This window comes from Martes martes (genome assembly GCF_963455335.1).
Source record: "Martes martes genome assembly, chromosome: 17".
NCBI classification, from domain to species: domain Eukaryota; kingdom Metazoa; phylum Chordata; class Mammalia; order Carnivora; family Mustelidae; genus Martes; species Martes martes.
In genome coordinates this window covers 40,595,478-40,621,979 of record NC_137905.1, presented here as the reverse complement: position 1 = coordinate 40,621,979, position 26,502 = coordinate 40,595,478, and the positions used below count along the sequence as shown (strand labels likewise).

Genomic DNA, 26,502 nt, shown 5'->3' with positions numbered 1-26,502 from the left:
ACATGATGGAATGAGCACTGGGTGTTATATGCAACTAGTGAAAGTGATCATTAAGTATTATTAGGACCTGTGAACCTAATAATAAGTAAATATCTTATTTTTTAAAGATTTTATTTATTTGACAGACAGAGATCACAAGTAGGCAGAGAGGCAGGCAGAGAGAGAGAAGAGGAAGCGGGCTCCCTGCTGAGCAGAGAGCCGATGCGGGGCTCGATTCCAGGACCCTGAGATCATGACCTGAGCCGAAGGCAGAGGCTTTAACCCACTGAGCCACCCAGGTGCCCGTAAATATCTTTTAAAAATAGAAAAATAAAAACACAGTCTACTAAAAAGATTAGTGGTTGCCTAGGACTGGGAAGGATAGGGTGATTGGAGGTGATGGCTCAGTGGTGCGGGGTTTCTGGGGGGGTGGTAATATGTTCTAAAATTGATTGTGGGGATGGATACACAATTCTGTATGATAAGCCATGGGGGGGGAGAAAAGCCATTAAGTTGTACATTTTAAATTGTATGGTAAGTGGATTATATCTTAAAGAAACTGTTTAAGAGAGAAAGGACACTTTGACAGTTCCTTACAAAGTTACACACAGTCTTACCATGTGATCCAGCAACCACACTCCTTGGTATTTACCCAAATGTCTTGAAAACTCATGGCCACACAAAAACCTGCACACAGATGTTTATGGCAGCATTATTCACAATTACCCCAAACTGGAAGCAATCAAGATGTCCCTCAAGAGAACAGAAAAACAGGGGCGCCTGGGTGGCTCCGTGGGTTAAGCCTCTGCCTTCGGCCCAGGTCATGGTCTCAGGGCCCTGGGGTTGAGTCCCACATCGGGCTCTCTGCTCAGTGGGGACCCTGCTTCCCCACCACCCTCTCTGCCTGCCTCTTTGCCTCCTTAAGATCTCTCTCTCTCTCTGTCAAATAAATAAATAAAATCTTTAAAAAAGAGAGAGAGAGAACAGAAAAACAAACCATGGTACATCCTGACAATGGGATATTATTCAGTGATTTTTAAAAATGAGCTGTCAAGTCATGAAGAGACATGAAGGACCCTCAAGTGCATATTGCTAAGTGAAAGAAGCCAGTCTGCAAAGGCCACAGACTGCATGCATGCAACTATATGGCGTTCTGGAAAGGACAAAACTAGAGACAGTAAAAAGTTGCCGGGGGTTCCGGGGATGAAAGGGAGGGATGAACAGGTGGAGTACAGGGAATTTTTAGGAAGGGAAACTTCTGTATGAAACTGTCATGGCAGATATATTACATGCCTTTGGCAAAACCCATACAGCATAAAGAGTGAAATGTAAATTACGGACTTTGATTCATAATAATGCATTGATATTGGTTCTTTACTTGTATCAAATATACCACACTTAATGCAAGACATTACTAATCGTGGAAACTGGGGAGAGGAAGGGACTATACGGGAACTCTCTGTACTATTAGCCCAACTTTCTGTATACTTAAAACAGCTCTAAACAACAAAATCTATTTTTAAAAAAAGACACCAATACTCCTGAGAGAATGGTAACTGATAAATTAGTTTGGGAATACTGCTCAAATGATCATCCACTATCATATCATTCCTTTGATTGTGTTTATGGAATGGAATGTAGTCAGCAGAACAATGCCCAGAAATCCTCACCCTAATCCCCAGAGCCTGTGAACATGGTAGGTGACATAACAAAGGGGAATTAAGGTTGCAGATGAAATTAAGTTCGCTGACCAGCTGATCTTACAATAGGGACATTGTTCTGGGTTATCCAGACAGGCTAGACATAGTGATAAATGTCCTTAAAAGTGGGCAATACAGGGACACCTGGGTGGCTCAGTCGTTAAGCGTCTGCCTTCAGCTCGGGTTGTGATCCCAGGGTCCTGGGTTCTAGCCCCGCATCGGGCTCCCTGCTTTGTGGGAAGCCTGCTTCTCCCTCTCCCACTCCCCCTGCTCATGTTCTCTCTCTCATTGTGTCTCTCTGTGTCATATAAATAAAATCTTTGAAAAAAGAAAAGGTGGACAACACAGTGAGAGGAGGATGTTCTATAGAAGAAAGGCACAGAGAAATCTGATGTTCTTGGCTTTGAAGATACAGGAAGATGAACAAGCCGAAGAATGTGGTGGCTTCTAGAAAGGGTAAGGAAATGGATTATCCCCTAGAGCCTACAGAAAGGAATACAGTCCTGTGGATGCCTTGATTTTAGCCCAGCAAGACCTTGTCATACTTCTGTCTCACAGAACTGGAACATACTCAGCCTTTGCTGTGTAAGGGGTAAAGTGTATGGTGATTTATTATAGCGGCAATAAGAAACTAAAAAACTGAGTAATGTTCCATTTCCTGAATCGGCAAGGGCAACTAAATGCAACTAAATGCCATGTGGGAGAAGAAAAGGGGCAGTGATCCCATCAGTGTTGGCCCCTTGCTGTGTGGAGCTGTCAGCTCTCCAGGGATTGTTGGTGATTTGCCAAATCCCCAGAACCTAGCCCTTGAGTACTTTGATTCAGAAGTTGGGAGTTTCAGATCATCTTCTTGATTTCTATGAAGATTTTAGTGAAAATGCAGAAAACATAAAAGCGTGTTGACATCTCATCCGAATACAAACTAGACATTGCTCATCTATCCACATGTTCAGCAGACAATGCAGATGTAAATTCTGGAAAATTCCATTCAGCCTATTAACTTCTTTCCAAAGCAAATGAAAAGAGCTCACCCACTAAATGGACTGCATGTCATGCACACCACACTGCACAAAACCGTGGGGTTAGCTCACCTGTGATGTTGGGTCTTTTTTTCTTTCTTTTTTTTGGGCTGGGAGAGAGAGGAAAAAAAAAAGCAGGGGGGTGGACAGAGAGAGAGGGGGAGAGGGAATTTTTTTTTTTAAAGATTTTTATTTATTTATTTGACAGATGACAAGTAGGCAGAGAGGCAGGCAGAAAGAGACGGGAGGGAAGCAGGCTCCCTGCTGAGCAGAGAGCCCGATGCTGGACTCGAGCCCAAGACCCTGAGATCATGATCTGAGCTGAAGGCAGAGGCTTAACCCACTGAGCCACCCAGGCACCCAGAGACAGGGAATCTTAAGCAGACTCCCCACTGAGCATGGAGCCCGACTCAGCTCGATCCCATGACCCCAAAATCAGGACCAGAGCCAAAACCAAGAGTCAGACATTTGCTCTACCGAGCCACCCAGGAGGTACCCCCGAGGTCTTTCTTAATAGTTTTTAGTCGCCTTTCCCATTCCTCAAAAAGTGGAGAAACGCTTTATTAAAATGATGACTTTGTAGAAATGGAAGAAGGTGTGTTGCTTAAACATTTACCTCCAAGATGGCTGTTATCACTGTCAGCTCTAAAGAAGATGTTTAAAACATGGGCCTGCCAAAAAATCGTATGTTTAACGTGTGGCATAAGAAGAATGTCCTCTGTTTTTTTTTTTTAATTTCTTTTTTAAGATTTTATTTATTTATTTGACAGACAGAGATTACAAGTAGGCAGAGAGGCAGGCAGAGAGCGAGAGGTGGGGGGGTGGGGGGAAGCAGGCTCCCTGCTGAGCGGGGAGCCTGATGCGGGGCTCAATCCTAGGACCCTGGGATCATGACCTGAATGGAAGGCAGAGGCTTTAACCCACTGAGCCACCCAGGCGCCCCTGTCCTCTGGTTGTGAAATGCATTGAGGATGAGAGTGGAAGAAAGGGATTACAATAGAATTACAAGAAAAGTTATGGGGCACCTGGGTGGTTCAGGTCAGATCCCAGGGTCCTAGGACGGAGCCCCACATCAGGCTCCCTGTTCAGTGGGAAGACTGCTTCTCCCTCTCCACTCCCCCTGCTTATGCTGCTCTCGATGTCACTGTCTCTGTCAAATGAATAAATAAAATCTTTTAAAAAAAATTTGAAAGTATACTCTGTTTCTCCAACACTGTTTCAGGATCTTCAAAGAGGCCACAGTGAGCCTAAAGAAGGATGAAGTGACTGCCCCTTGGTTGCAGGTTGTGACAAAAATTCATACAGTGAAAATAGGGGTCACTTTTTTTTTTTTTTTTAAATAAGACAGCTACAGTACTTAAAAAAAAAAATCATCAGAAAATGGCAGTCATGCCAAACAAGACATTCATTCTCAGTCTCTGTATCTGGGATCCAACGTTATTATCCCAAGTTCAAATGACCTCTGTGCTTTAAGGCCATTTCCCTGAGAAAGAGAGGCCGGAGTCATGACAGCGTGCACTGTACTTCAGAGCCTTTTACAGTAATGGCCACTTTAGACACGGCCGGCCTACACCATCCACTCTCGTGGCAAAGGACCCGGCTGACTGACAAAATGCCTTGGCCACTAAAAGGTTTGCAGACTGAGTACCTTCGGACAGCTTTGGAGAGCCAGAAGTGAATTCCTGCAAATCTAAAAACCTGTGAGCTCTAGAGAGACCCCGAGGACTCCAAGACCCGGGGCTTTTGCTGAGAGGATGTTTTTGCCTGGTGGCCTCCCCAGGGCTGACACAGGAATCGGTGAGAAGAGGTAAGAATTGGTAAGGGCAGAGCTGCAGGCCCAAGAGGGGTTCACAGTTGTCAGTGTTTGGTTTTGTTGCTACTTCAAAAAAAAGCCCCAGAGGCTGGGGCAGTCCAGGGCACTCCATGAGCCCCCTAAACCTAGGCTATGTTATGTGTCATTTATAGCTTAATAAAGCTGGGGAAATAAATACATGAATAAATAGAAATAATGTTTATTGAATCAATCTTACTGTACTTGTATTCTTTTCTTTAAGTCTTACATTTATGTATTTTCAGCACACATGATAATATAGCCTACAACGTTGGAATATCCAATGAAGACTTTTTTAAAAGTCCAAATAAATTGCCATAAGAAAGAAATATTATAAAGTATATTATCAAATACATTAAAACATTATAAAATATAAGATATATAAAATATAAGGGTGCCTGGGTGGCTCAGTCAGTTAAGCATCTGCCTTTGGCTCGGGTCATGATTCCAGGTCCTGGGATCAAGCCCTGCATCAGGCTCCTTGCTCAGCAGGAAGCCTGCTTCTCCCTCTCCCACTCCCCCAGCTTGTGTTCCCTTTCTCTCTCTCTCTCTCTCTCTCTCTGTGTCAAATAAATAAGTAAATAAAATCTAAAAAAAAACCAAAATGCTTTATATAAAAATAAAAACATTACAAAATATAAAACATTATAAAATATAAAAATAAAATTAGTTCTATTATGAATTACTACTAATTGCTGCCGTTAAGTAGTCCAATTATTACTGTTTCAATACTAGTATTGATGTAACAGAGAAGTAAAAAAACACTGAATGAGACATGCATTTCAAATAAACATTCATTTTTCTTATTTTGGTTTGCACTTTCAGTTTTCTCCAGCTTTACTGAGATAGAGTTGTCATAATCGTCTTTCATATTTTTATATTAAAACAATAACACGGGCGCCTGGGTGGCTCAGTGGGTTAAAGTCTCTGCCTTTGGCTCAGGTCGTGATCCCGGGGTCCTGGGATCAAGCCCCGCATCGGGCTCTCTGCTTGGCAGGGAGCCTGCTTCCCTCCCTCTCTCTCTGCCTGCCTCTCTGCCTGCTTGTAATCTCTGTCTGTCAAATAAATAAATAAAATCTTAAAAAAAAAAAAAATAACACATCGGCATAGAACTTTTATTAGGTGTTCTGTTATTATGGTATTGGGGTCGGGTGTGGCAGTGTCTGGGCTGGCTCTCTAACATGTTGTTCATGGCAGGCTGAGTCTTACCCACGGTCCCATGCACCCGGAAACCCCCAGACCACAGAATGGCATGGCTCTAATAAAGATCAGCAGGGGGGCAAGTTGGGACCCCTCCAACTACTCTTGGGCTCACCACACCTGAAAGACAGCTCTTGGGATACCCTTGGGCTTGCCCTTCTGTGCCATCGGCATGGTAATTCCAGGATATCGTGGTGCAAAGAGGGAAGGCCCACCTGGGAGCTCAGGGTGGTCTCTGCTGCTTTCCAGTGAGCTTGACGCCTTCCCCCCGAAGGCCCCCTGTTGCCTCCATCACTCACTGGTCTGGGCAGGCCCTTGCTCCAACAAAGCTCAAATGTCAATGGTCGCAGACCCAGAAATCCCTGGCAACTCCCCACTTAAGCAGACATAAGGACCTGCTTCCCAGGGTCCCAGCCAGCTCCCTGCATTGAGGATGGCCTGGCGTGGTTGGGGGCAGGGGTGGGGCGGGGGGTGGCGGGGCTCAGACTGAGCCAGCCCAGGAATTTAGCATGACAGTGACACTTCTGTGAACACCAGCCCTGAACGTGAGAGAGACTGTAAGTCACTCAGAGGTTGGCCACTTTTACCTTTGAAGCAGACAGGACCCATTTCTTGTTGTTGCTAATGGCAACGTCTGTCACCCAGTCACCATGGCCCTGAAGAAAAATAGAATTTTAACAAGCGCCTAGAGGAAAAACCTTAGTAAGCACAACAAAGAGAAAAAGGCAAAGTCAGGACCCCAGGGATGCCTGCGTTTAAGAGCAACTAATTGTGCTTCCCGGACGTCACCCGTGACGTGTAACACGAAGTGTAAAGGGTGTCAATGCACGTGTGCGTGACGGCACTGCGCTCTTTAAAACAGAACTCCAGTGTTGAGCAGGATGGAAGAGGAGTGACTATATTCCCAGCTGGCCCCAGAGCACCTCTTGCAGGCTTTCGTTTGCCTTCTCTGTTCTAGGAAATAACCACTCCAGAGGTCCTCCTGGAGAAGGGGCTTTTGCTTCGAGTCACCGCAAACCTATCCCCTGTGGCCTGAGCAAATGGGGGTTTATTTTCCTCAGGTAAAAAGGAGCTCAGAGGAGAGAGATGCTTAATGATGTCAGGGTATGGGAGCACTTGGCACGGAGGCGCTGCTGTTGCCAGTCCCGGGACTGCCTAACCTCTCTGGGTTCCTGCCAAGTTGGGACAATCCATCCCCTCATCATAGAGACACTCTGAGTCGAGTCTCCTCTAACTTGCAGGCGAAAGCACTCAGAGACCCACCATTCTGGAGCCCAGAGCTATCTGTGCATGTCTCATTATGGCCTTCATCTTTCTGCAGAGTAATTTCTACTGTTCTTAGACACTTTTCCACCTCTGAGTTTTTGCATTTGTTGTTCCCTCTGCCTAGAATGCCCTTCCCGCATGCCTCATTCACCCAGTCTTTCCTTGCCTTCAAGTTCTCAGCTCAAATGCCACCTTCTCCAAGAAGCGCTCCCTGCCCACCCATTGTGGATTAGTCCTTGGGGTCTATCTCTTTCACATCACCCTGTTGTGGTTTCTCTGTTTCGCTCATCATGGTCAATGATCTGCTTGTTGGTTTCTTGTCTGTTCTTCCCCACAGAGGTGTCAGCTCCAGGGGGACATCAAGGTCTGTCTCACCTACTACTGTATCCCCAGCACCCAGCACCCAGCATGGACCCTCTGCCTGATGCTGACATCGGTACCTTCAAGGAGAGCTTCCGGTAACCTCCTCCTACATCCCAGATAGCCACAGTCCTGTCGAACCCTCCAGACACGAGAACAGAGGCTAGAACACAAAATGATAACATTTCAGAGAAGGGGGGGTCCTCTTCTCCCTGCCAGTGCTTCCCCTTTCAGCAAGGTCAAAGCGGGCTGAGGTTGCACTGGTGTGATGACACCATGGTTCAGTCCAAGGACACTCCAATCCCTTCCTGGGGTGGTTCGATGACCCCCAGCCAGTTACAGTCCATTCTCATTATTCACGGCAGTGACATTCCGTAAAGCCACCACAGATGCTGAATTAGACAATGGTGAACAATTTCTCCTAGGGGACCTATAGGGTGAGGTTCCTAGGAGCCTCTCTGGTCCCAACATTTCATTAACCGATCAATACATAACCCCGTTTTGGATCTCCTTCTGTTGAAACACTCTGTAGTTGACATACAGTGCTTATTCATTAGCATTAAATTCACGGCCATCAGTGCGGGAGCTCACGCCTGAACCCGGCTTATCCAACACCTGGGCTTTCCCTGTAAGCCACGCCACCACCTTCTTGCGCTGAGGAGCACCGGACAGCAAGCACTCCAGCCCTGTGCTTGGGGGCTCTTTAAGAACAGAGTCACCAACCAAGTCCACCAAATGCAAAATAACTAGGCACTCAAGGGCCTGCAAAATGACGCCAGAAAGGGAGCTGAAAAAGAAAGCAGAGGGCCACCTTGTCCAGCCGCAGCTGGGGGCGTGTGGGTAGACTAACTCACACTCTTCGCTGCCCTGCGTGTGTCCACAGCCCCTGCCGCATCACAAAAGTACCACAAAGACTGCTTTTAGGGTTACGAGTAAATTTTATCCAGTATGGTAATTCACAAATGCGGAACGCGTGAATAAGGATAATGGACAGTATGCAACTCTGAACCCCAAAAATACAAGGACAGAAACTGGTGGGATGCCCCCTAATGGGGTCTAACTCACAGAGACTGCTTGTGAAGAGGTAAAGTTGTTCAAAAACACCCCAGCATTTCGCAAGCCAGGCTCTGATTGCTTCTGTACTGGCTGGGGGCCCCCGATACACACACACAGAGCGAGCCCCACTTCCCAGGAGAATGGAGGAGGAAAGCCATTGGCTCCTGAGTGTCAGGGACCCTCACTGAGGCTAGTGGCCTGAGGCCACTTTCTGTCATCACCTCTGTTGGCATCCGTGCCCCTTCATTTGTCAACAATGCCCTCATTTCCCACAAGGAAACACCCCACACAATCCCCTCATTCCCTCTGGTTGGAGGGTACTGACTCCGACCTCTAGTTCAGGGGGTGGGCGAGTCACTCAAACCTAGCCAATCAGAGCCTTTCATCTCCTGGTAAAGTGATTGGTTCCGAGGTGGGTGTGTGTCCCAAGCTGAGCCAATGAAGCACTGCCCTGGGACTTGCACTAGTACCAAGGAAAAGAAGGGTCTTTCTTTCACCAGGACTGGCTCCCTAACAGCACTGTCTTGAGTGTCTGGACCCAGCCACACCTGAAGTGAGATCTGCTCTTGGACCTCCCCATTCCAGGGGCTAGTAAATATATTTGGCTGCTAAGCCACGTTAAGCTGAGTCTCCGCTACTTGCAAACTTCTGCCTATGATGTCCCTCCTGGCTTGTGTGTTCTCATCGAAAACAAATCCACCCTCACCATTGGTGAGGAATTGCCTCTCTTTATGATGGCAAGTCCAGGGGAATGGAACACAAGATCTGCCCCAGCACTCCCATAGGTGTGAAATCTTTCTATGTGTTCATTACTCACTGTCTCTGGAAAAGTGGCAGGAGCTCACAGAACCTTCATGGCCCTTCATCAGAGTCACACAGGCTCCAGAGTTCCGAAACTCCCCCGTATGGACATTCCATATTTTTAAGGTTTTATCCCAGGAGCTTGTACACAGGAAATGGCCGCTGACGGTAAAAGAGCAGTTTGAGATTGCACCGGAATGTGCCCTGAAACACAGATGGAAGGGTGCACGCATCAGCACCTCATGCCTGGAGAATCTGGGGACAGAGCTGAGGTAAGGGGCACTGGAGCTGACCTGGTTCCCTGTGACCCAATGGACATCATTCCTTTGATCACTGCCTACCATGGTCCAAATCTTTTTTCCCCCCATTTTATAAAAATTTAAATTCTAGTTAGTTAACGTATAGTGTAATATTGGTTTCAGGAGCAGAATCTGGTGGTTCATTACTTACATACAACACCCAGTGCTCAACACAGCAAGTGTCCTCCTTTATGCCCATCACCCATTTGTCCCACCCCCCACCCACCTCCTTCTATCAACCTTCAGTTTGTTAAGAGTCTCTTACAGTTTGCTTCCCTCTTTCCTCTCTCTTTTTCCCCTCTTCCCCTTTGCTCATTTGTTTTGATTCCTAAATTCCACATGAGTGAAATCATAAGGTATTTGTCTTTCTCAGACTGACTTATCTCACTTAGCATAATACACTCTAGCTCCATCCATGTCATCGCAAATGGCAAGATTTCATTCTTTTTGACGGCTGAGTAAGATTCCATTGTATATGTATTCCCAAGGCCCAGATCTTAATTGCTCTATGCAATATTCTAGGATTTCTCAATCATGGCAACACTGACATTTGTGCTACCCACAATTCTTTGTGGTAGGGGGTTGTCCCATACACTGTAGGATGTTGAGCAGCATCTACTAGATGCTGGCAGCACCTACACTCAGCTACGACAACTAAAAATATCTCCAAACATTGGCAAATTGTCCACTGGGGGACAAAACTGCCCCTGGTTAAGAACCACTGCACTACTTAGAGCTACCTGAGACTTGATGGAAAAGGGCACCAGAAAATCTGTTAGCAGTGGTCAACAGAAAAACAGCCCTTAGGGTCTCGTCCTGAGTCACACTTTCAAAATGGGTTTCTCCTGCTCACGCTCCACCTCCTTTCTCCCCAAGACCTGGAGGCCCCTCCTTCCCCCACCCCTCTCTCACCACCTTCTCCCAGTGCCCTTCTCTTTTCTCTCCCTCTCCCTCCATCTGTCTTCAGTCATTAAAGCATATTTGAATGCTGTGCATTCAGTTAAGTGTTTAGTTATCCATTCTCAATTTTTGTCTTTTTTTTTAATCTGTCCGAATTCAGCCGTTTTTGTTTCGTTTGTGTTCCTCAAAGTATTTCCCCCATGAATTTCATCTTCCATTATAAACAGTTTTCAAGAAAACCTATGAATATAGATGAGCATCTCCGAGTGGCCTGATCATAAAATCAGTCATTTCGCTTGAAGGAAAGCCTGAACAAAACTGTTTTTTCTAGAGCTCAGGCCAGAGTTTTCAACTCTGCTTTTGTTCTTTGTAGTGCACAGACTAAGAGCAAAGGAGAAGAAATGTCAACTTCCCAAGGTTAGGAAAGTCAAACTTTCCAAATCCCTGCGGCTGTTAGGTTAAGAGCCATCCCAGCATATACTGGAGATGGATAAAAAGCCTTCGCTCGAATCCAAACACAGTGCTTAGGATTTAAACCAGGGATACCTCTATTTTCCAAGAAAATAGAAATTCCATTACTCATATAAGATTGTGGTACTTAACAACAGTTTGGGGAAAGTGCTTATGTTGCACTTATGTCTGGGCAGAATGGAATTAATGCACTCTTCCCTATTCCTCCTGCTAAGTACAACTAACAATCCTGGGCATTTATAAAGCAAAGAGGAGACTAGGAAAGATGGAGATAAGAATGCAGACCAGCATGACATCTTGGGACCCAAGAAGGCATGCTGTGTGTTCCTAGGGTTTTACTTTCTTCACCTATCCTGTACTGAATACTGGGAAAGCCTGTAACCCAAGAAACAATGGGGGGCCATAAAAAGGCCCTCAAGAAAAGCCTGTTCTTTCTAGCCAGAGAGATAGCTGAGCAAGACAGAAAACTTGTAGCCACAACCCACCTTATTCCAGCCAAACATCTCAGGAAAACCTGCATCCCATCCCCACCCCTGCCAGCAAGGTCCAAGAAGGAAGCCTAGACTGCCATCCTTGCCAGACTCTACTGAGATGGCCTGCTAGAACAAAATTTTAGGACTGAGAGTTTTCTAATATAATTAATACACACAACATCCATGACACAACAGGAAATCACTCGTCATACTAAGAGCCAGGAATATGTCATTGTGAATGAGAAGATAATCAACAGATGCCCAACAGTGAGATGACACAGACATTAGAATTATCTGACAAGGATTTTTAAGAGGCCACCATAAAAATGCTTCTATGGACAATTATAATCATGCTTGAAGCAAATGAAAAGATAGAAAGCCTCTGTGAGGAAATCGGAGATGTGACAAAGAGCCACATGGAAACTTTAGAACTGAAAAGTAGGAAATTAAAAATTAAAAATTCAATGAAAAGGACAGAGAAAAAGAATCAGTGAATATGGAGACAGACAGTATAAATTAAACAGTCCAAAAAATAGACTGGAAGGGGGGAAAAAAACAGCTTGAGAGACTTGTGGGACTATAACAAAGGTTCGAAAATTTGTGTCATCAGAGTTCCAGAGGGAAAAGGGGGTAAGCGCTGAAAAAGTAATCAAAGAGATTATATCTGAAATTTTACCAAATTTCTCAAAAGAAATAAACCTACAGATTCAACAAGCTAAATGAGTAGGACAAACCCAAAGAAATCTATCCCCTGACACATCATAATTAAACTTCAAATGCAATACTTGATCTCTAGGTCATGAGTTCAAGCCCCCTGCTGGGGGTAGAAGTTACTTTTTAAAAATGAAATTAAATAAATACTTAGTTAAACTTCTGAAAACTTAAGACAAAGAAAAAAATCTTGAAAGCAGCAAAAGGGAAACACAATTTGAATGGCAGGAAATTCTTCATCAGAAACTGTGAAGGGGTGCCTGGGTGGCTCAGTGGGTTAAGCTTCTGCCTTTGGCTCAGGTCATGATCTCAGGGTCCTGGGATCGAGACCCGCATTGGGCTCTCTGCTCAGCAGGGAGCCTGCTTCCCCCCCCCCCACCTCTCTCTCTCTGCTTGCCTCTCTGCCTACTTGTGATCTCTGTCTGTCAAATAAATAAATAAAATCAAAAAGAAAAGAAAAGAAACCATGAAGATGAGAAGAAAGTGACAGGAAAGATTTCAAATGATGAAAGAAAAAAAAGAAAGAAAAAACCCTGTCAACCCCGATTTTTATATCTGGCAAAAATACCCTTTAGGAATGAATGGGAGGGGTGCCTGGGTGGCCCAGTCAGTTAAGTGCCAGACTCTTGATTTCAGCTGAGGTGATGATGTCAGTGTTGCAAGATCGAGCCCTGCCTGGGACTTGCACTGGTCATGGAGCCTACTTGAGATTCTCTCACGCCCCACCTCCCCCCACGCCTTCTGCCCCTCCCCCCTCCTCTCTCTCCCTCTCCCGCTGCTCCTCTCTGCCACATCTCTCTAAAATAAATAAATCTTTTTTAAAAAATGGTTAAAATGAAATTTTTATGTTATATATAGTTTTACCACAATTTTAAAAATGTGATATTCCCCCAAACCACTGAACTATACACTTGAAATGGGTGCATTCTCTGGTTGTGCATTATATCTCAATAAAGCTGTCAAGAGAGAACGAAAGACAGGCAGGAAGAAGGGAAGGGGAAAGTGAACGACCAAGAGGTAAGAGCGATTTTTCACTAGAGATCCTTTTGTTCCTTTTTAATTTTGCACTGTGTTGCACATTTTACATTTTCAAAAAGTAATTTACATATTTTGGAAATAAAAACACACAAGGCCCCTTGTTCATAAACTAAGAATTTAAGGACGTTGACAGCAGAGCGTGACATCAAGTGTGGGCTGCTCTGTATGGGGGGCTCTTAATCTCTTCCTTTATCTTTTCTTGCTAAAATCTACATTCTCCCCTCCCAAAATCATACAATTGGGTTGATCAAAAATACCAATAAACATTTTGCTCATTTCTCTTTCCACCCCCATGGGGAAAACAGAATGCAGTGGGCTGTGATGCCCACAGCAGGAACCTCGGCCACCTCTGCTCCCCACACGTCTCACTACCCCAGGGAAGTGGCCCACAGCACCCCCGACCCACATATCCCTGAGAGTCCCTGTGAGTAACAGAGCATATGCTGAGCACGCACTGTGGGGCCCGTGCTGAGGACCTGCATGTGCCGTCCTGCTCAGACCTCACCTCTGCTCAGTTTGCAGGTAAGGAATCTAAGGTCCAAAGTCACAGAGGATACAAACCTGCACACTCTTAACCCCTGGCCAGATCCCCAAGGGACAGCCTGTCCCAGGCCAGCAGCACTCGTCACTGAGTGCAGCTGGCAGGGTGATGGGGCATGTACACATTCTGGGACCCTGCCATCCAGGGTCTGCTGGAGAGGACTGGGCCCCCACCTGGTGGGGGCCACCTGCCAGGAAACTCTCATGCACCCTGAATGATCAGATATTCCCCTTCTACAGAAGATGCTGGAAATTCACATTTGGGAGGGAGGTGGGGGAGCTCTGCACCATGTTTTCCAGAGTTGGCTCACATGGAAACAAATGCACCTGAGCCCTATCCCCACTCACAAGCCACAGCTAGTGATGCCCACCGCCCGCTGCCTCCCTCCTTCCCTCCAGCCTCCTCTGAGCACCCTTGGCCAAGCTGGGGAGGCCCCATGTGGACACCCGATCGCAGGCCTAAGGTGTGCAGGCCAAATCCAGGAGGGCATGGATGGGGACTCGGGCCCACCTCCCAGCTGCAGGATTGGGCCCCTCCTCACTTGGTGATGGTAAGCAGCGTGGCCTGGGATGTAATATCCCAGATCTTGATGCTTTTGTCCAGTGAGACAGAAGCCACCTTCTGGCTGTCAGGGTCAAAGCAGCATGCTGTGAGAGACCGGCTGTGATGATCTGAGGCACAGGGAAAGCAACTCACTACCTAGCATTCCACGGGCCTCCCCGGGGGCAGCGACCATATCACAGCAACACAATTCCTGCTTCACAAGGCACTCTACACTCACACAATCATTTCCCGGGTGCCGACCGTGTGCCGGGCTAAGGCTGGCCTGGCCCTGAGAGGTCGAGGAGGGACCTTAAAAGTTAGCAGGGGAACCAGAATGGGAAGAGGACCCCCAGAAGAAGGAACGGCAGGTGGGAAGGCCTGGAGGTGGGACAGAGCATGGAGAAACGGGGTGTGCAGCTAGAAGCTGGAGGCTGAGGACAGGAAGAGGATGAAGGGACACGTGAAGGAGAGAGGTGTAGCCAGGGGACAGCGCCCACGTGCCAGGTCCGCGCTCAGCCAGCAGAAACACAAGGTACACATGGGAAGTAGGTGTGGGGTGTGTGAAGGCTCCTGCGAGGTCAGGAAGGCCACCCAGCAATGTGTTGTTAAGAGCAGACACCCCAGCGAAGGAGACAGGATGCAGAGAGCAGCCTTTCACTTCTTAACTTTATATGCTTATCGCATTTATTACAATGATTACATTTTTTTAATTATTTTACTTTGAGAAAACCGTCGATATGCATGCAGTTGTCAGGAATAAGGAAGGGAGATCCTGTGTACCCGTCACCCAGTTTCCCCCAATAGAAACAGCTTGTATAACTGCAGTACCATATCACAACCAGAAAATCGGCATCTGATGCATATTATCTTTATAATTGAAAAATACAGATAAAAATGTTATGAAGGCGGGGTGCCTGGGTGGCTCAGTGGGTTAAGCCTCTGCCTTCGGCTCAGGTCATGATCTCAGGGTCCTGGGATCGAGTCCCACATCGGACTCTCTGCTCGGCAGGGAGCCTGCTTCCCCTCTCTCTCTGCCTGCCTCTCCGCCTACTTGTGACCTCTCTCTGCCAAATAAATAAAATCCTTTAAAAAAAAATGTTATGAAGGCTGAGCCTCCACTCAAAGAAAGGTTGGGCTTTAACTGTCTACGTGGCACTGGACCAGAACACTGTTTCATCTATGACAAGCATGGGGCTAATCCTGTCATTAGCCTGAACCGATAAGACTCGGGCCAGGTCTTAGCTGCTGGTGTTTTGTCAGTGAGGGTCCCGTCTCTCATGAGGTGGCTCACTACAGCCTCAACAAATAGGGCCACTGAAAGTCACTGTTGGTCAGGAGATAAGTGGCTGGTACCGCAGCAGACAGAACAGAGCAGGGTGCCCCTGCAAACTCACTTTTGATGTATGACACGGTGGTGGCGTTTTCTGCATCCATTATAGAGATGGCCCGGTCCACGTCCAAGGCTGAGACCACATATTTGCCATCAGGAGAAACCTTGCAGGAGGCTATGAAGGTTTCGTAATTGATCTTCCACTGAATAGGGAAACAATCAAAAGGTGATTTTCTCTCTAGCCCCTCGGTCCAGTAGAACTTTCTTGGATAACAGAAATGTTCCATCGATGCACCATCTAATACATTAACTGGTCTCTGGCCACACAGGGCCATGGGGTACTTGCAATGGGCTGGTGTAAATAAGGAACTGAATTTTAAATTTGGGTTGGTTTTAATTAATTAAATTAATCAATGTAATTAATGACTCTGTGTCCAGGACAGATGGACAAGGATAGGTACAGCATCTAGTGGAACTGGCCACAAGGTTCTCCTAATGGCCAACTTTCATCCTACTCAGTAGGGTTGGCAAGTGTTTATTAAGTGTCTGCCCTGTGCCTCACACCATTGACAAGACACCACAGCCCAGACCCTCAGGCCTCTCGCATTCCCCCAGGAGAAGCTGGCAGCAAACCTCAAGAAGGGGACAATGAGCCACTCAACATTCTAGGAAAGGAGGGCCTCTCTGTACATTACTAATGATAGTATTGCCACCATGACGGTTATAAAATACACCCACAAATTCTCTGACAGTCTTCCTTCCAAAAGGTAGAGCCTAATTCCCCACCCCCTGAGCCTGGGCTGGACTCATGTCCAACGAATAGAATATGGCAGAAGTGACAGTGTGGGACCAGGTCATAAAGGAAACCGTGCCTTCCCCCTTGCTCTGTCTTGGATCACTCACTGGGGGAGTGAACTGCCACGTCCTGAGGACGCTTAAGCAGCCTTCGGGGGAGAGCGACTGAGGGCTCCTGACCAAAATCATGTGAGGGCGCCATCTTGGAAGGGGAGCCTTCGGCCCCAGTTGAGCTTTCAGATGACTGTAACCCCTGGTGACCTCTGAACTGTGACCTCATAAGAAACCTGAACCAGAACCACCCAGCTAAGCTGCTCCTAGATTTCTGTCAGAAAGTGGGAGATAATAAGCATTTGTTGTTTCAAGCTGTTAAGTTTCAGGCTAATTTGTCAAACAGGGGTGGATAACTAATTCAGTTAGTTGGCAAGTGGCACGGATCGCTGGTGCACCAAAAATAAATCAAAGCACTAACAAGATGTTTAAAGAAGCAAAAGAAAAGCATCGCAAACAGCAAAACTGACTGGAGACAAGAGCAGGAAGTGTACAAGAGAAGAAACAAACATTTGGAATAAACGCTCCAAGTCGGGAGTGAACAACGCTAGTCTCATTTTTCCACCAACCCAAGTGGCTAAAATGTTTTAAAAATCATGCTGTCTAGCTTGTAAGATAGTGAGTGTCCCTCCAGTGCAGTGGAGAGGAGCTGGCACAGATGTCCAGAGGATAGTTTCTAAGAGGCCATGTTTCTACACCAAATTAGCAGTAAAGTCCAGCTCTATTTCCTTAAAAATATTGCGTTGTGTGTATAAAAATTACATGCCAAGTTTCCCCATCGTAGTGTCGCTTATGAGAAAGAAAAGTAAAAACAGCCTTAGTGTCGTACACCATGGAATAGTGCAACACAGCCTGACTTATCCACGCCATGGAATCCACGCGTCCATGAGAAAGGATGACGTCAGTGTGTCCTTACCCACCATTTATTTTTGAGGGAAAAAAAAAGTCAAGATCCAGAAGGTATGCACAGAGTGATGATACTTTGCTAACAGAACATACTCACTTGTGTTCATCTGGAAATGTGTGCGGACATAGGAGAAGAGATGTCAAGATATAAACTATAATGTCTGGGGTGTTTACAGTGAATCTAAGTGGATCTTTGCACGGAGAAGAAAAGAGGGGCAAAGGGAAGGTGACGAGCTCCCTGGGGAGCCCCTTTGGCAGGGCCGGGTCTGCAGGGGCACTGGACAGAGGGGGAGGGAGTCTCAGGCTGGTTTGGATGGTTGGATGGCAGCCCATCCAAGCTCCCCAGAACACTCGTGTTTTCACCACGTGGCCTTTGTCCCATGGCCTCAGCTCTACTTCTGGCCCCATCAAATCCCAACACCCCCATGGAGGAGAGAGACTTTTCCTGCACAGTCCCCTCAGCCTGGAATGCCATGTCTCATTCTCCCTCACTCCCCCTCCTTGTGTATCCAAACCCTTCCCATCCTTCCAGCAAAAGCCCTCCTCTGCCTGCCCCAAGAAGCTTTCCTTCCCCGATGCGCTCCCCCCCCCCCCAATCACCCGGTGTCCCTGAGAAAATTCTCCTTTTCTGAAAGACTGGCTTCCCGTCCCATCCCAGCCTCCACCCCCGAAGGAGCCCCTCCCAGGCCCAGTCAAGGGACTGTGCTGCCGCGCTGGGCGGGCCACACTCACCAGCAGCTTGCCTGTCTCAAGGTCCCAAGCCTTCACCGCTTTGTCATAGGACGCTGTGATAATTCTGCCAAGAAAATGACCCCGACAGTTATGGCTATGGGCTCTATGAAAAAAAAAAATACATAGAAAATTCTTCATAGAAAATGTAACTTCGGACCAAGATTGCAAGTAATGCCTGAATCTTTCTCAAGATGTTCCCTGAGCCCCTCCCATGACCTCCTTGGAACCAGGTGGAACCCCACGCCAGGCACCACTGCACACTCTTCCTCAGTCCCTTAGCCACCCAGATACGTTCCTCCATCTTCAGGGCATTAAAGGGACTGTGTCTCCTCTCCTGCGGACGATGGTCTTCTTCTGAGGGGACACTTACCACAGACCACCCCTTTCCTTCTCTGCTCACGGGGCTGTCTTTTTACAGAAACACTCTGACGGCTCACTTCATTCTAAAATGTTTTCTTGTACCTTTAGCAACATAACACAAATGTACCTTTGTCCATACTAATACACGTGTACCTCTCTCCCGTTGCACGTTTCTGTGACAATCCGTGTGCCCTGTGGAAGCCGGATTCCCATGCGAGTTTTTACTGGCTTTGTAGCTGCTGCCCGGGGTACAAGAAAATCTATTTTAAAGCAAAGCCCCTTGGGACACTGGGTGGCTTAGTCAGTTAAGCATCTGCCTTTGGCTCAGGTCATGATCCCAGAGTCCTAGGATCAAGTCCCGCATCGGGCTTCCTGCTCAGCAGGGAACCTGCTTCTCCCTCTGCCTGCCTTCTCTCACTCTCTGTCTCTGTCAAACATATGAATAAAATCTTTTTTTTAAACAGCACCTTGTGTTTTATTCATTTTTTAAAAGTGATTATATTTATTTATTTGTCAGAGAGAGAGAGAGAGGGCATGAGCGAACAAAAGCAAGGCGAGCGGCAGGCAGAGGGAGAAGCAGGCTCCCCGCCGAGCAAGGAGCCCGATGCGGTACTCGATCCCAGGACCCTGGGATCACGACCTGAGCAGACGCTTAACCGACTGAGCCACCCAGACATCCCAGCCCCTTGTGTTTTAAAGGCCATCTCATGCCCTGGCCTCTGTTTCCCCTGTGAGGTGCCACCTAGGACTCAGTCCTCGTGGCCCCCTGCAGCTTCAGCGGGGCCACGGGTGTGACCACAGAAAAGCAACTCTGTGAGGGAAAGGCAGACTGGCTTTGTCTGAGCCACCACACACACTGTCTTTTCAGTACTTTTTCCAAGAGTGGCCATATCCCCTGGACCCTCACAGCAGAACACGGGAACTGTGGGGACAGAGGTGGGAGAGGGGGAACATAGCTGCCAAGAAGACAGAGCAGCGTCCCTGGCGTGCCGCACACGGGCTTGCGCCCTCACTCCACCTGTCCAGCGCCAGACGAGGGAAAGGTCACCTTCTGCTGTCAGCCGTCACGCTGCACTCCAAGACGGGAGCTTTGGGCTTGTGATCAAAATCCCGAATAACGAAGCCATCCACAGCATCCTCAAACCAACAGGAGAGAAGGAGAGAGAGAGAGAGAGAGGTTACTGAGCTGCTGGTGGATGTCATGCACTGAGCTTGTCTCAACAGCAAAGTGGGACAGCCCCTGGTCCCATGGCCCGCACCCCGCTCCAAAGGGCAAAAGAACTTTTCCAGCCTCTCCCCAGAGTAGCAAGGGCACCCTGTCCATCCCCCCCACCATGGTGTCCCTGGAGAACGCTCCCTCCCCTGCACAGGCACAAGACCCAAACAGCCCCTCTGGGGGGCAGGGCCGGAGACAATTTCCTCCATCTCTACTGGCCCAAGGGGCTTGGCAGAATCTCGCAAGACATTTCAAGAACTTGTTAAAAGTTCACACCCTGGGGCGCCTGGGTGGCTAAGTGGGTTAAAGCCTCTGCTTTCGGCTCAGGTCATGATCCCAGGGTCCTGGGATCGAGTCCCGCATCGGGCTCTCTGCTCAGCAGGGAGCCTGCTTCCTCCTCTGCCTGCCTCTCTGCCTACTTGTGATCTTTGTCTGGTGAATAAATAAATAAAATCTTAAAAAAAAAAAAAGTTCACACCCTTTGACCCAGCAGGGCTACTCTGCGCGGTTTCTCCTAATAGGCAGAACTGTGGTCAAAGACTTGAGCAGAAAAAGTTCGCCGGGCGTTAGAGGGGATGACGGGCACACCGGCCCGGGCCACCTCAAGGGAGCAGTTAAACTGAGTTTCAGGATGCCAACAGTGGGCGCCAGCCACGGTTAGCAGGTCGGCAGTTGGTGACTGGAGAATACGATGAGATCGAAGCCAGGCAATAACTCGAGAACAGGGAAAGAAGAAAACAGGGCGCCGAAGTGAAAAACGCCCGTTGTGGCAAAGGTGAAATATTTTCAATTAGAAACGCGCCAGGAGCTTTTCAGGATAAACTGCGGGGGAAAGTCCCCGTGAAAAACAGGTTAATGGTAAAGCAATGAATTCCTAGAAAGGTGGTGGGTTGCGGGGTGAAAATACGGAGATTGGGAGCTTCTGGGCTGATGGGGGGGCAGGCCTGGGACAGTACTTTCAGACAGGCAGAGCCCACTGTGCGTGGAGAGCCCAAGTCGAGGGGTGCCTGGGTGGCTCAGTTGGTTCAGCGTCTGCCTTCAACTCAGGTCATGATCCCAGGGTTCTGGGATTGAGTCCTGCACGGACTCCCTGCCTCGGCCTGCTGCTCCCCCTGCTTGTGCTCACTTTCTCTCTGACAAAGAAATAACTATAATCTTAAGAAAAAAAAAAGAGCCCAAGTCGTGCTGGGGGACAAAGAACCCTATGTCAGGGGTCCCCAAGACCACCCCCAGGCTCAGTGATTCTCCAGGACCGCCACAGGACCCTGCAGGTAGTCAGACTCACAGCTAAGATTTACTACGGCAAAGGACACAAAGCAAAATCAGCAAAGGGGAAGGAGCCTGTGGTGAAGACCAGAGCAAGCCTCCAAGAGTCTCTCCCACTGGGTCACACGGGACACGCCTAATGTGGTAACACATGTGATGTGTCATCTATCTAGGAGACATGCCTGAGCCTTGGGGCCCAGGGTTTTGGGGGGATTCTCTAGCATACACCAAAATCCAGACTCCCAGAAGGAAAGCAGGTGCTCGGATTGAACCACGGCTTATGCCAACAGTCTGGGTACCCTGAGCTCTCTTTATCACTTAGCGGATTGCAGGACACCATGGGCCAGTCCGGCTCCCAGATGCCAGCCAAGGCCAGCCTCGCAGGCAGTCTCACACCTGCTAAGTGAACCCCATTCTGCATAGACACAGGCCTTCAACCCCCTCTCTGTTAAGACCTGAAACAGTGGGGGGTCGTGTTTGGGGAACCCAGCAGGCCCTAATCAGAAGTAGGGGGAGAGAGCAGGAATCCAAAGAGGACCTTGCCAGGGCAGGACACATCCAAGCCACAAGCCTGGACTCACAAGTCTACTAGCTCGGGAGGAGAGAACGAGTCTAGGCAGCCTGCATGCGATCCAGCCTCCCTGGCTGGTGCGTGACTCTAGCACAAACATGGAACCAAGAAAACGATCACTGTGGGGCCTGGGACTGCGGTCTTCGCAGAGTCCCCGGGCAGGCTAAGGGCAGCCCTGGAATGGACCAGCGTCCCGCAGGGTCCATGTGCAGCTTCAGCGTGTGATAGTGACACCTGCTGGCCAAAACAGGAACAGCACCCGTAGACGGAGAACCCTGTTGGAACAAGTGCACTGCTGTGAAGAGAATCCTTCCGCGAGAGGCAGATGGCAAACAAGCCAGATTTTGTTAGGGAAATCCAAAGCAGTGGAAATGTCTCTGTTTCGTACTGAATGTTTCTTGAAATAAATAAGCGCCCTCTTCACCTGGAACTGTGAGGCAAGAACCCCTCTCCGGACTCAGATAATTAACTCAGATAATTCAAGGCGGGGGGGGGGGGGCGGGGAGGAGGAACTGGTCAGAGTTTCAATGAAGGGGAAAGAGGGGCTTTCCCCCCCCCCAATAAATAGTTGGAAAATAGGGAAATGTGACAATACCCACAGCTCAAGTTTGAAACGGTTATATAAACAGTGTTTCTTAGTGGTCTCAATTTCGTAAACATGGGTATACATGTGGAAACAAGAAAAAAATAAACTTATATTCCAACATTCTCATAGCACTTAACTCCTGGGTTGTGAAATGATGGCTCTTGTTTTTCCTCTGAGTTGTGAGAAAGACCACCAAAGTTGCTATTTCTTAATGACTGGAAAGAGGCATGCCAATACATTAGAGGGATGTTCGGTGCAGGATTAAGAATGATTTTTCCCAGGGCACCTGTGTGGCTCAGTCAGTTAAGCATCGGACCCTTGGTTTCCGCTCAGGTCCTATCATGATCTCACAGTTGTGAGACTGAGCCCCACTTCTGGCTCCGCACTCAGCACGGAATCTGCCTGAGATTCTCTCTCTCCCTCTCCCTCTGCCCCTCTGTCCACCCCCCACTCTCTCTTTCTCTCTCTCTCTCAAAAAGAAATGATTTTTCCCCCAGCTTCTTCATACATGCATGGACTTTGCAAACTATTCACAATGGTCCACAGTGAGGATGAAGGGAGCTTCCAAAAGATTAAATCAGGTGCTTGGGTTCTGGGTGGGGCCCAAGAGGAGGGACAGGAGATGGGAGATGACAGGAGTGGGGAGAGGAGGGAGAAGCAGGGGGACATTCTGGCAACAGGAGAAGGCAGTGTATACCGGGCAATGGCAGGGAGGGCTCAGGAACGGCAGCGGCACTGGCACAGGGAGAGCCATGGGAGGAGCCATCCAAAGGGCAAAGGTGAGGAAAAGAGAACCAGGAAGAGGAAAGAGGACTTCTTGGAGGAGGTGTCAGTGGGGCTAGCCAAGGCAGACAACTGGTGACTCTGGTGGGGGCCAGGGGTTGGGGCATGGTGGGAGGCACAGGGAGGGACCTGGGGAAATTGGCAGAAGCAGGCAAGGCCATGAGCAAGGCTGGTATTGGGACACTGGGACAGGCTGAAGCGACTGTATCTTGGATACACTGGTGTGGGCTAGGCACCCGGGCCACTCTGCAGAACCAGGGACACCTCAGTGGATGGTCTCTAATCTTGGGACAACAAGAGAAAACAAGTGATCTCCCCTTTTAGAGACAAGAGCCTTTTGGCCCCAAAACAGGCAGATCTCCCCTTTTAGAGACTTTTGGCCCAAAAGGGAGTCCTTCCACTGATTCAAAAGGTGAGAAGAATGTGGCAGGGAGCTGAGCTGGCCAAGCACGATGCATACTTGTAAGCTGCTCTCCCCCTCCCCTGGGTGATGACAACCCACAGGGCCCCCTCACCCCTGGCTTCTCAGTCTCCCCAGGGGGTTGGGAAAAGCTTTAAGACTCTCAGAGGAACCGAAAGTGTTCCCCGAAGGAGCTCGTGGGCCGCAGCTGAGGTGAGGAGTGGATGCCTGTTGGGGCCGGGCATGGCCAGGCCTGCCCTGGGGTAGCCCCAGCATGAGCTGGACCTGGAGAATTTCAGGGAGGGCCAGGAGGTCACGTGACCAGCCAGAGTCACACAGCTGAACAACCTGGACCATCCCCAAACCCTCCTGCCTCATCTGCCTGGCCCTGGTACCCACTGATGACACAGAAGATGACCACTGTGGTCATCTGGAAGGTGAGGAGCTATCCTTCACCTGATTACCCAAACCAGAACCCAGGAACCAGCCTAGATTCCTTTCTATCCCCTCTCGCCCCGGAAGCCAGTGGAGATGACAAAACTCAGAATGGACTGTCGACCCCCATGGGCCCAGCCCCAGCCACACAGTCATCTGTGGCCTGGCCCCTGAGGGCCATTGCCATCCCCCATCCCTGTTCCCTCATCACCCCCCCTCACTGACCGGCAATACCCCCAGACAGGTCTTCCAGCACCTGCTGGCTATGCCCAGAGGCTTTGAAAGAGTTCTCAGTGGCCACATCTCTGCAACCTCATCTGACCATCTCACATCTCTGTTCCTTGTGCCGTTTCCGGAACGTTGGGGCACTGAGCCATACTCAAGCCTGCCCCTCCCAACCAGCCCTCATGGACAGGTCCCCAGCCTGGCCATTTTTCTGTTTTCTGTGACCACCTAGGCCTGGCCATACCATCTCTGTGAACGGAAGTGACTTTTCCAAATGAGAAGGAGACCCAAAGAGAGGCCACAGTTCAGAGATCCCAGGCACAGTGGGAACTGTCCAACAGTAGGTGGGGCAGGGGGCAGAGTCCCGCCAGGGGTCCCCATCCCCCGCTCCTACTGTTTCCAAATCAACAGGCTGCCAGCAACCGCATTAAATTCATCTCTCTCCAAGGGCTTGACACTAGGGTTGAACCCTCACTTCTCTTCTCCTTCTGCATTTTGCTCAGAAAGTTCTCTCCAAGTCTTTGGGATCCTTGAGCATCTGGGAACTCTCCATAAGATGGGGCCCAGCTTCTCTCCTCTCCTGGGATGTTCTCATCCCACCCACACCAGGCCACCTACCCACAGCTTTAAGGTACTGTCATGGGAACAGCTGAGGAACTTCGTGTCATCTGCACAGAAGCTACAGGAGCTCACAAGGTCCTTATGCCCCCTCAGAATTTTAAATGGGATCTGAAAAAAGAGAGAGATTGAATGAGTGCAGCAAGTTACAAAATACGAATTAATATTGAAAAACCAATCATCTTTCTATACAACTGGAAAAAAAGAACTAAAAAGAATTCCATTAAAGGCATCAGAATAGGAATACATTTAATTAAAAAATAAAAGTGTAAAACTTATACTCTGAAAATCACAGAACATTGTTGGAAGAAATTTTAGAAGACCCAGAGACATGAGAAAGCAGCCCATATTCACGGATTAGCTATTAGCTTACTATTGTCAAGATGAGAATACCTTCCAAGATGATCGACAGAGTCGGCAGTGTCCCCTCAAGATCCCAGCTGACTTCCTTTCCAAAACTGACAAGCTGATCTGAAAACTTATATGCATGCTCAAGGACAGCAAAATAGCCAAAACACTCCTGGAAAAGAACGAAGGTGGAGTACTCACAATTCCCAATTTCAAACCTTATCACCTAAAAAAAAAGTGACCGTAATCAAGACAGGGTAGTTACTGGCCTAACAACAGAATAGGGATGGGTGGAACAGAGTTGGGAATCCAGAAATAAGCCCTCGTGTTTTAGGTCACTTGCTTCCTTAACAAGGGGGCCAAGTGATTGAAAATGGAGAAATCTGTCTTTTCAGCAGATCATGCTGAGACAAAATCCACCCACAAAAGAATGAAGTTGAACCACTGCCTCACACCGTCTACAAAGATTAACTCAAGTTGGATCAAAGTTCTCAACGTGAGAACTAAAACCACAAGACTCTTAGACGCACACAGAGTTGTAAATCCCGGGGAACTCCCGTTACATAGTGTTTCTTTAGCTCCCACCCCACATCCACAGGCAGCAGCAGCAGCAACAATGTGAAACTGGGCATTATCAAAATTAAAAACCTTGCCCTTCAGAGGGCACTATCAGGAAGGTGAAAAAACAGCCCACACAATGGAAGAAAACTTTTGGAAATTGTATACCAGATGAGAGACTTGTATCTAGAATACAGAAAGAACGCTCAAAACGCAACAATAAAAAAAAAGAAACAACCCGATTTTAAAATAGGCAAAACATTGGAAGAGGCATTTCTCCAAAGAAGGTATGTCAATAAGCTCTAAGCACGTGGAAATGTGGTCAACATCATTAGCTATTAGGAAACTATAAATCAAATAAAAGTTGAGGGGCACCTGGGTGGCTCAGTCTGTTAAGCATCTGATTTTGGCTCAGGTCATGATATTGGGGTCCTGGGATCCAGCCCCAGTTTGGGCTCCCTGCTTGGCAGGGAGTCTGCTTCTCCCTCTCCCTCTGCCCCTCCCTCCACCCAAGCTCACGTGTTCTCTCTCTTTCTCAAAAAAATAAAATCTTAAAGGGGAAAAAAAGACCATATTGAGATACAATTCATATCCACTAGGATGTTACAATAAAAAGGTCAGATAACAAGTGTCAGCAAGAATCTGGAGGACTCGAACTCTCACACATGGCTGGTGGGAATGCAAAATGGTGCCATTCCTTTGGAACACTGTTCAGTAATTCCTCAAAAAGTTAAAGCATATGTGTTCATATATGACCCAGCAGCTTCACTTCTAAGTCTACACCTAACAGAAATGAAAACATGTCCACACAAAAATTTGAAAACAGATACTCATAGCAGTATTATTTGGAATAATAAAATAAAATGGAAACCATTAGAATATCCATCCCCTGATGAAAGTAAAATGAGACATATTCCCACAATGAAATATGACTAAGCAATATGACAGGAGTGAAGGACTTCTGATTTCTGGGCTACCATGTGAGAAGTTTGAAAGCCACTGCTCCATTTGCACAACTAATTAAAAGCCGAGCAAACTGAGAAATCAACAACTCTTCCTAGATTCATGACTGCTGCCCTCAAAATTGGAGAAATGGGCAAATACAAAGAATCCCATATTATAGGGCAGAAATCC

General features: G+C 47.9%; 1 protein-coding gene across 1 annotated transcript in view; it reads right to left on the bottom strand.

Moving 5' to 3' along the window:
- Window positions 1-26,502, bottom strand: part of WDR88 (WD repeat domain 88) — a gene marked incomplete at both ends in the record, with an annotated part of 44,444 nt that overhangs the window by 6,290 nt on the left and 11,652 nt on the right. The window contains 8 exon segments of the mRNA XM_080828529.1: window positions 6,299-6,385; window positions 7,436-7,518; window positions 9,229-9,416; window positions 14,187-14,316; window positions 15,583-15,721; window positions 18,003-18,066; window positions 19,411-19,499; window positions 24,463-24,573. Coding sequence (XP_080684655.1) covers window positions 6,299-6,385; window positions 7,436-7,518; window positions 9,229-9,416; window positions 14,187-14,316; window positions 15,583-15,721; window positions 18,003-18,066; window positions 19,411-19,499; window positions 24,463-24,573 — 891 coding nt within the window.